The 10,384-nt window shown below is 40.3% G+C and overlaps 1 protein-coding gene across 1 annotated transcript; it reads right to left on the bottom strand.

Annotated features, from left to right (window-relative positions):
* Positions 1-1,301: 1,301 nt before the first annotated feature.
* Positions 1,302-10,179, bottom strand: LOC309385155 (uncharacterized protein). Its single transcript, XM_081939282.1, has 2 exons — positions 9,836-10,179; positions 1,302-2,458 (listed from the first exon to the last, which is right to left on the bottom strand). Exons 1-2 carry the CDS (start codon positions 9,915-9,917, stop codon positions 1,611-1,613), a joined length of 930 nt encoding a protein of 309 aa, XP_081795408.1. The 5' UTR covers positions 9,918-10,179; the 3' UTR covers positions 1,302-1,610.
* Between the last annotated feature and the right edge of the window lie 205 nt (positions 10,180-10,384).

The following is a 10,384-nucleotide window of genomic DNA, read 5'->3' as shown; positions in this document are numbered from 1 at the left end:
GACAAAAGTAGCTTGGTGATTTACAATAGATCAGTCCCTAAATCCTATACGCAGGCTTCTTAGCAATAGGACCTGGACTTATATACCGCATCACAGGGTTTCACAGCCCTCTCTAAGCGGTTTACAGAGTCATCATATTTGCCCCATCCATCTGGGTCCTCATTTTACCAATCTGGGAAGGATGGAAGGCTGAGTCAACCTTGAGAGAGTGTGAATCGAACTGCTCGCAGTCAGCAGAATCAGCCTGCAATACTGCATTCTAACCATGAGTCACCCACAGCTCTTACTGTAGCTCTTATAACAATGGCATGAGATGAATGTTAGCAGTAATTTCCCTATATAGACAACAGAGTTCAACTGGAAGGTTCAGGAAATACTGGAAAAGAAATAAATCTCATAAGCTTGAAGTGTGGTACTCTGTAATCAACTCAGAAATTGCTGCTGGAAAGCAACTGTCCCAGTTGGGAGGGGGACTCAGCAGGGAATTAAACTAGACTCACTATGTGAACACAAGAGGGCCAAGTCTGACACACACACCCCAAATGTATTTGTGCCTTATCTGGTCTTCCCTGGCAGGAGTTGCTTGTTTGGGAAGGTTCTGCATTATAGGCAGAAAATAATAAACTAAATAATTTGAACTCGATGCCTGTAGGTCTAATTGTTTTGCCTGACAGTTATTGGAGGAAGGAGGTGAGGATTGGTGATGCAGCATACATTTTTGCTTTTCAATCTCCCTCACAAATCAGTTTCATCCAATTGTCCTTGGTGGGCTTTAAGCCAACTTCATATCCTGTCTTATGTTCTTCCCACTAATCTAATCCTTTAGACTATCATCCTCAAATTTGTTGTTCATTAGATATATTCAATTACAACTCCCATTTTAGTTTGTTAATCTATCTGTGCTGCCTTGGGAGTTGTGGTGTAATGTATTTGTTTGAGAAAGTACAGAGAACTTAGACTTCAAACATTCTCATCTTAATTGTCCAACAGAGCAGTGACAAAAAAAAAACCCATAAAATATATGGCTGAAATGGAGGCAGTTTGGGGTGCTCTAGAATGTTTTTTTTGTGTGTGTGTGAATGTACACAAAGGAGTTGTCAACTGAAAGGAATAGGGGTTAAATTCAGTTTTGATACCACCCCCAAAAAAACCACAATCCCAAACCCCAACCTCAGAATTTGTAAAATTTAAGTATTTATTTTTGCACCAAACTCAATTTGTGGATCTGATGAAACACAGAGCAGATTCTGCAAATCCATAATTTGCTTCCCCAACATGTTAGGAAAGAAAAATAAGGAAAATGAGAAATATAGAGTTACTTTATTGTCATAACACTACTCATCAAAGGGGCATTTCCAAATTTTGTAGAAAGAAAATTCAAAAGGATTGCTATGTATACAAGAACATATTCCCCTTCCCTTAAAAAAAAATTGTTATCAAAGCGTATATTGTGCTTTGTTCAGATCCCTTTTTTAAAAAAACCAAAAATTAGGGATGGTGTTTCTTCCCCACCTCAAAATCTTCCTTAACCGGTGTCTTTATTTTCTCAATTTCCGGGAAAAGCAAGAAAAAGTAAGGCTACATATTCCTGATCCAACTTATACTGCTGATCAATCAAATGTCTCTTCAGAATCTGAGGCATCTGAGAGAGAACGCTCGCTCGTTTGAGGTGGGGTAGGGAGAGTTGGAACAATAGAAGTGAATGATTCCTCCAGTGAAGAGGGGAAGGGGAGGTTTTCGACTTCATTTGGCTGAGGAGAAGAGACGGCAGGGGCCATCTGAAGGGATGGCTCTAATGAAGTAGGGGGATCAGGCCTTCTTGCTGTCTGGGTGATGCTGTCCCTTGGTGAACTGGTGACTGAAGCAGGTTCCTCCCTTGGGGGATCTAGAAGCTCCTTTAGTGAAGGAAACCAAGAGAGAAAATCTTCCGGCGGAGGAGGCTCAGATTTTGGAGAGCCGGAGAAAGCCTTTATTAAAGGCTCAAAAATCTTGGGCAAGTCAGAAAAAGAAAAGTCATCTTCATCGATGGTCTCTGATTCACCAGCCCCGTCATCTCCTTCGATAGCTCTTTTAACAAGGAGACTTAATAGAGCCAAAGGATCTTCCTCCTCATCTTCAATCATCTTCAGATTTTCTTCTTCAGGAATGCTCGGTTCTGAGGTGTTTAGAGATCCCCACAAAGTAGTTCCTTCCTCCTTATTGACTCCTTCTGTTCTGTTAACTTGTAGGGAGTCCAGATCTTCTAGGTTGGGTATAATAGCTTCAATATTATCCCAGGAATCATCAGGTTCAGTCAAGTCCACCTCGTTGGAATCGACTTCCAACTCATTGGGTTTGAGGTTGTATTTCTCAAAAGCGCCTTCCTTTTCAGGAACCTCTGCTCCTGATCCATTGGCCACAGTTGGGGCTACAGCAACCATTTTCTCAGCAGGCACTTGAACGCTCATGGATATCACACCTAGGAGGAATCACAAAGGAGAAATATAGAGCTATAAACTATGCAACCAACAATTAAGTAGCACTTGTCAACTATGAGTCATTTAAAAACCCTGTTCATATTTGTAGAAAAGTATTCCAATCTGACAACAGCTAAACAGGGACTATCTTCATTTGTGTAGTCTCCTGTCCAATGGGAACTTCGTATTGATCTTTTCTTAATTTGAGTAACTGTTAATATAAATTGTCTAGGAACTTTTTTTTAAAAATGCAACACATCCCAATTTCATTGTTTGATATATTAATGCTCATAATACAGACTCTTAAATGAAAATCCCTTTTCTTTGTATAGCTATTACTATTTGTCTACAGTTTTCGTTTTCTTTTCTTTCCACAAATTTTTCTACAGAGTGTCGAAATAGAAAACATGAAAGCAGCCAGCACTTCATATGATGCTGTGTTTCTTCTACTCATTTGGTGAGCAAGGAGGAATCCGCAAATTCAGTTCATTAAATTGCTTTCAGAATACTTTCACATCCATACAGGTAGTCCTCGACTTCGGACTGTAATGGAACCTACGCATGATGGTCGTAAATTATGATGGTAAATCAAGCAGGTCACCCACATGACCAACCCAATACTATGATCTTGTTGGCATAGAATTGGGTCAGTCACGTGAATGCTGCAGTCATTAAGCAAACCAATTGTTTGTTATGGACTGGTTTTGCCAAAAGCTGGAAGTAAATGACGATTTTCGGTAAAAATGTAGTAAAACCTGGTCACGTGACCATGGGATGTTGCAAACAGTCATAAATGCAGGGTGGTTGACGAGCATCTGAAATGCAGTCATGTGACCACAAGGGGATAGGGGGAACTGTCAAAACTTCAAAACTTGTAAGTATCCCAAGGGAGACCCGTCATAACTTCAAACTATCACTAAGCAGCCAGTTGACTACCTGTATTCAGGCCCAAAGATAGGACTTCCCCCCCCTCCAGACTCTACACATGAAACAGGATTAATTCTGCTGATCTTCACGTAAATAAAAGGAAAGTCCCAGGAGATTTATTCCAAGGTACGTTGCTTCTCCAGTTAAGCAGGTATGTTTCCCTCTTACTACCTCTACGGTGCAGTTCTTGTTAATGTTCTAGGCAGCAGCCCACACACCTGTCAGCTACTCTAACTGGTTGCTTAGGGCAGCAAAGAAGATAATCCTACTTTGTGTCTCCAGCCAGCATTTCTCAACCTCAGCAACTTTAAAAAGTATGGACTTCAACTCCCAGAATTCCACCCCTCTAAAAGTTACTGAGGTTGAAAAACACTGGACTATACAATACAATAGCAGAGTTGGAAGGGACCTTGGAGGTCTTCTAGTCCAACCACCTGCCTAGGCAGGGAACCCTGTACCGTTTCAGACAAATGGCTATCCAACATCTTCTTAAAGACTTCCCGTGTTGGGGCATTCACAACTTCTGGAGGCAAGCTGTTCCACTGATTAATTGTTCTAACTGTCTAACCTAATATCTTTTTTCTATCAAATAGATTGTTGCTGTTCTCATTTAACAAATAAGAAACACAAGCTGGGGAGAGAAAGGCTCAAGATCTTCACAATTCTTAAGAGGAAGCCCCCGACAGGCAAGGATGGAACTTAGCCAGTTCTAAGTCTTAGTTTAAAGCAAGCTTTATCAATCCTTTGAAATGATCCTTACCTGCTTTATAAGTGTTTCCCAATCTTGGCGACTTGAAGATACATGAATTTCAACTTCTAGAATTCTCCGGCCAACCATGCTGGCCAGGGAATTCTGGGCGTTGAAGTCCACACATCTTCAATTGGCCAAGTTTAGAAAATTGCATTATAGGAAAGAAGATTCTTTGTCCACTAAATGATATTGCTAGCCACATAATCATAGTGCTGTTGCCACCATATTTGCTGGAAAGAAGAACAGCCTTTTCTATATCCACGTCACCTGGCTAGGCAAGTTATACCCGCTCAAAATCTGCTCATTGTGTGAATATTAAAAGCTGCCTGGAGCACTTCTTCTCACCACGAAAAGGGAGATTTCACTGAAAGAAGGTAATTAAAGAAGTGGGAGTGTTGAGTGACTCAACAGGCCGAGCATTCCATGGCAAACTCAAGGTTTTACCCAATCAATTTCTGCCTACAATATTGTAAAAGGCACAGAAGCCTCCGCAGAAAAATTAGGGCAGGTTTTATATTGCGTGTCTGCTCAAAATTATAAAGTAGGACACAAACCAACGTAGAGCGGAAATCACTGGGCGTAATTAGCAGGTTATGTACAAACAAATAATATATGAACTGTCTATGTAGACAGCAGAACGTATTACAGGTCCTCCTTGTTTCGCAGCCACAATTGGCACCGGCAACTCAATCATTAAGCAAAGCTGTCATTAAGTGAAACCACAGCTTATGATCTAACTTCAGCTTTCCTTTGCTTCCCATACCTAGGAAAGTCATCAATTTGTGGATTGGTTGCTAAAGGAGGCAGTTGGTAAATGAGGACTACCTGTTCTTTCTTTGGCATGTGTATGCTGTGATTACAAATGTGTTACCTAACAACCTTTTCCAAAATTAGTTAAAAATCTTGCTGTAGTGACAATAATGGCATAAAATAACAACAGAACCAGGGAAATAAATATCTATCTACATTCATGCCGAGTGGGGATGATAGGATGTGTAGTTAAACCTATCTCAAAAGCCTTTGGTTTTGGAAAGCTGGTTAGAGAAGAACAAAGCAGACAAAGCAGTATAATATTTTCTTAATCATAAATTTTTTAAATAGGCCTGGGAAAACTCCCCCCCACCCCAGTTTACTTGAAATTATCACAATAAGTCTTGCAAACTATTTGGCTAAATCTCAACAGATATAAGTTAGGGTGGTAGTGAAATTCTACCGTTACCATTCATCTCTAAGTTACAATAACAATGCTTAGTTTATTTCATATTTCCTTTTAAATCGTATTTAGGGAATTCCACAGATGGTGTTGAGAGAAGAAGAAAGCTTTGTGCTGTTTATTGCGGCAATTATGGAGGTTAATTCTGAAAGCAAAGGTACTGAGTGGGATGTACTGTAAAACAGAAGCCAAGTTGCTGATTTAGTCTTCAAGGGCATGATGAGTAATGTTTTATTTATGCACAACTTCACTGAAGGAAGCCATGCTTTGGCTCACAACCGTGGCCACTTGAGAAACATAAGAATGTTTAAATTCTTGCTTTGTCAGGCTTCAAAGGGATTCTGATTGTGTCTCCCGGGTTCTAAAATCTCAAGTAACATTCTCCATAAATATTTTTTTTCTAGTATCACTTATCAAACTATTGGGCCCCACCTTGAAACCAATTAACTTGTTTGTCCCTTTTCGCCCATATCTTCACTGAGGAAACTCAGCACCCAGGAATTCCTTTTGACACTGCTGACGGAAATTGGGGCCTCATGAAGCAAGAGTCCATCAATCAAAGTATAAGTGAAGGATTGTAGTTTTGTTTTTAACATGCCCACCTGATCACGTAAAATCCAAAGCATCTAGATCAGTTGTTTCTCAACCTAGATAACTCTCAGATTTCTGGGAGTTCAAGCCCATGCACCTTAAAGTTGCCAAGATTGAGAAACACTGATTGATGGAAAGGAATTAAAAAATCTGCTTCTAAGCCATTTTGAACCTGAAAATCTAATATTCAATATATCATGTTTTGGTTCTGCTTCTAGCATTTTTTCTCCTACGTATCAAAATTGCCGGAAGTTAAGCTTACAACTACAGTTTGCTTTAGCAAATCTTTTTAAAAAACTGATCAAGAAGGAAAGAAAATAAAAGCTTTTTTAAAGTTATTGTTAGGATTTTTTTTCTTGTACAATTATTCAATATTCAATGAGTAGATTAATGGCCTTGTCCTTTGCATCTTCACTCAGAAGTAATTCCCCTTTCCACACTTGCCAAATTTTATAGACTCCTAAATCTAAAGGACATCAGATAAAGTTGAACCCAGCCAGAAAACCTGTTTTAACTTTTTTTAGCGATATAATACCTTTTCATTAGTCATTTATGTTCAGGGCAGCATGGGATATTTAGAAACACAAATTACACTGTTCAAATTAGGCAACTGCAGAAAGCATAGTTTATGTGCAATTTATCTAAGTATGGTCCAAGACCTAATTTTCCCCTGCAACGAAGTAGGCTGGGCTGAGAAAAAGAGAGTAGCCCCAAATTGCCCAATAAGCTTCTGTGATGTAGGTAGGACTGGAACCTTGAGGACAAATAAAGTCAAAACTTGGGTGCGGGAAAAATAGCTGTGTCTGATGCCAGCTAAGATTGCGGGCTAGTGCTCCAGATAAGCAGTGGAGGGACCCAGCATCTAGAACCCTTAACAGCTACAGAAAACTCCCTTGGATGTTGGGGAGGGGGAAATAAGTCCCTCTCTCTCATCACTAGAGCAGAGAGGTGGAGTGGAGAAGCAACAAAGTTGTGGTGGTGGTGGGGAAATAAGGATCAAATATGCATACCACCTAGAACCGTGATGGCAAACCTATGGCACGTGTGCCACACGTGGCACATGGAGCCATATCTGCCAGCACGCAAGCTGTCAGCTCCAGCACGCATGCACGTGCCAGCCAGCTGATTTTCAGCCTTCCATAGGGCCGAAGGAGGCCATTTTTGCCCTCCCCAGGCTTCAAGAAAGCCTCCAGAGCCTGGGGAGGGTGAAAAACAGGCCCAACAGGCCTACTGGATGTTTGGAAACGATTGGATTGTGGAGGGGCTTTGGAGGGGGCGGGGAGGCCATTTTCGCCCTCCCCAGGCTCCAGGAAAGCGTCTGGAGGAAATTTCCCCTAGAGGAAATACCAACCTCAGCTTGGTGGTGAGAAGTGCGGCGGGGGTTGCGGGGAGATGGGGGGTGGTTTGTGTATGCTTTGCATTATGGATGCCAGCACATGTGTGTGTTATCGCATGTGTGTGCGCATTTTTAGCACCTAACAACAAAAAGCTTAGCCATCACTCACCTAGAACTCCTGGGAAAGATGGGGCCTAAACCTTAAAAAGAACAATGAGGAACACAACTCCAAAGTAGGCTTGGAGTGCCTTACAGGTTCTAGGTTTTTTTTAATTAAAATTTTAAAAAAAGATTGGCATCCTTCAAAGCTTCAGCCACTATTTAGAAGAATGCCCCAGGTGTTCTTACAGAATGGAAATGATTGCTGGCAACGAATCCAACTAAGATGCTTGGAATTGTAGCTGCCTACGAGAAGACTAAACGTAAGCCAAGATGCCGACAGCATTCCGGAGGGCTAAAGGGAATGATAGGGAGGAAGTCACCTCACCCCTTTGGCTCCTGATAAATGGCGAGAATGTGGCTGGCCACATCACCACAGCAGGTGCTTTTCCAAAAGAGAAGACCACAATATATTCTTTAAAAAAGCTTTGGGAGGCTGAGTATAAAAGAAATTGGCCAATTAGATTGTTGTTTAGAGTGCTAGTAGTTACCATATTTTGAGGGAAGAAAAAAATTAAAATACAAATATCTTTGTGGAGTTGCTGATTGCATGGTCAGCATTAGTTACTAGTAGTTACTATATGGCTATCCCTGGTTTTGACCAGGGATAGCCAATTTTAAAAAATGAAGACATATTCACACTACCATCTTAGTCTATAAAATCTTGACAATCCAGCCTAACCAGATTATAAATACTCCTCGCTTCTGCAGACACAAGCGAATGACATTAACTGGTCCTAATTAGGCTTAGAACAAAATTTGGCAATCCAACACAAATGCAAGTAAATAAGATTGAAAAATATAATCCTAGTTTCTTGCCCCACATTATATGATGTAGCAGTTTTACAGAAGCAAGACAGATCTGGATGTGATCAATAGTTGAATTGATACTTTGAGTTTTAAAAAAGAGAGAAAGTCATCAAATAATAAATAATGACCATCTTGCCAACAAGAAAGAGGTACATCTCTGCCTCTCCTGACATTCTGTTTTCAGGAGAGGTACTTTGTAGATATCCAACTGACTCCAGAAGTCCCCATCTGGAATCTGCTGTTGGATTCCTCTTTCCAAAACTCCAGATCAACTGCCATCAAAAAATGCCATCAATAATTTCTGTAAAATAGCTTCGCGTACCCAAAAGAGTTTATAACAGGGATCGACAATTTGTTGATTTCTAGATGTTTTAGAGTTCACACAATATCTTGCCATTTGTCCTGACTGTTAAGACTAATTAAAGTTGGCCCATCACATCACTAATGCCAGCTTTTGTGGCAGAGTTGAGTAAAGGGTGTTCACTTTCTTGCCATTATTAACACAACCTATTCGCTTTTCCTTTCTTTCCAGGCCACACATACATTACTTCACAAAGAAGAGCATAGGGAAATTTCAGACTGCTGGTAACATGCCTAACCTAAGAGAACCTGGTTTATCCAAGATCATCCAGAAAACTAAACGTCATGATGGAGTAAAGATTTTAATCTACCATATCCAAACTAGACATCGATCACCGTGAAACACTCACAAATACACATTGGAAAGGCTATCAATGGACTAGGAAGAGTTACTGAAATACCAGTACAAAGAATTGGTCCAAGCCAAACTTCATTTTAACTCCACACTGAGCAATTTATGAACCTATAACGTGTGCTCATAACTCTATTTAAATTGTATGAATCATTTTTTTTCAGCTATGAAACTGAGCAATGAGCATCTCTCAGCCTACCTACCCTACAAAGTCGTTATATTCTAGAACATTTCCCTAACATTTGTATAAGGGATCTGGTCCTTGAAAGCATTCTGCCAGCTGTCAAATGAAAGTTAAACACAAATCAATTTAAAAACAGCTGTTCCACATTTCCTAAATAATAGGCTGGTGCGACTCAATGCAGTGCTAAACTTTAAGTAATGTGATACTTAAAATAAGAAAAAATAAAATAAAATGCTGAAGTGGCCACTGTCAGAAAGCAAATAATATTTTATTCTTTTTCTCAGTGGATCTCTTCTTAGGTTTCACAGGATCTAGGATATCTTCTGGCCTTGCTATAAACACAGTCCTAATTCTCCCAACAAATTATGCTGCTTTCCTAAAAATCTGAAGGAGCCTAGTAACACCTTCTCAGATTGAACAAGACAGGAGTTTTTGTGAACCATTTCTGACTCCATCAAATGCATGGAGAGGTTAAACTGATGTAGGATCTAAAAACCATTCATGCATCTGATGAAGACAACTCACAAAAGCTTGTATTTTAATAAAATTTATTTGTCTGAAAAGCTACTACCAGAGTCCTCCTGATTTCTGGCCACCATAGTCAAAACAGGACTTTTCCAGGTTTTGCAGTACTTCCATTTTTTTTTCTTTTCTGATGTTCTGTTGCTGCTCTGACTTCACTCATCCTTTACTTACCTGTGAATAGTAGAGTTGTGGCTAAGACAAATACAAGGCTTCCACTGAAGGGCATCCTGCCCAAGCTGAAGTTGATCTTCATCCTTCCGGCTTGGCCCACTGTAACACCTTGCTGCTTTATGAATCTCCAGTCAGGCTCATAAATGGAATCAATTGCTCCAGGTACTCTCAAGGAGACACCTTATATCATTCCTGTTGGGATTCAGGGCTGGATTTCCCAGATTTTTAGGGTGTGGTATCTTGTGATCCCTTGCATGGGAGTGCCACTTTTTACTGTTTCAACAGAGCAGGTGCAACCTTTTGGAAACATCCTCCTACAGGGAATTTGGCAAGGCAAGTCTGGAATGATGAAAGGACTGTAACTTTTCTTTCTCAGCAGAAGGCATGGAATCATAAGACAGTAACAATCATTGTGCTAAATTTACCACAACCACTACAACTCTGCTCACCTTTTCTCTAATTCTAGGCTTTACAAATCAACCCTAATTCCCAAAGGGAGCAGGATTGATGCTAAAGCTCCTTTATTGGACATTTTATGACATTTTAAAC

The sequence above is a fragment of the Natrix helvetica genome, assembly GCF_964273705.1.
Source record: "Natrix helvetica genome assembly, chromosome: 1".
NCBI lineage: Eukaryota > Metazoa > Chordata > Lepidosauria > Squamata > Natricidae > Natrix > Natrix helvetica.
Note: the sequence above shows the minus strand (reverse complement) of the source record. Positions and strands in the feature narration are given on the sequence as shown.

Excerpts from the sequence above, each read along its gene's own strand:
- LOC309385155 (XM_081939282.1), bottom strand. The coding sequence starts at position 9,917 with ATGAAGATCAACTTCAGCTTGGGCAGGATGCCCTTCAGTGGAAGCCTT. Across the intron at positions 2,459-9,835 it reads CACAACTCTACTATTCACAG|GTGTGATATCCATGAGCGTT; the intron begins GTAAGTAAAGGA and ends GATTCCTCCTAG.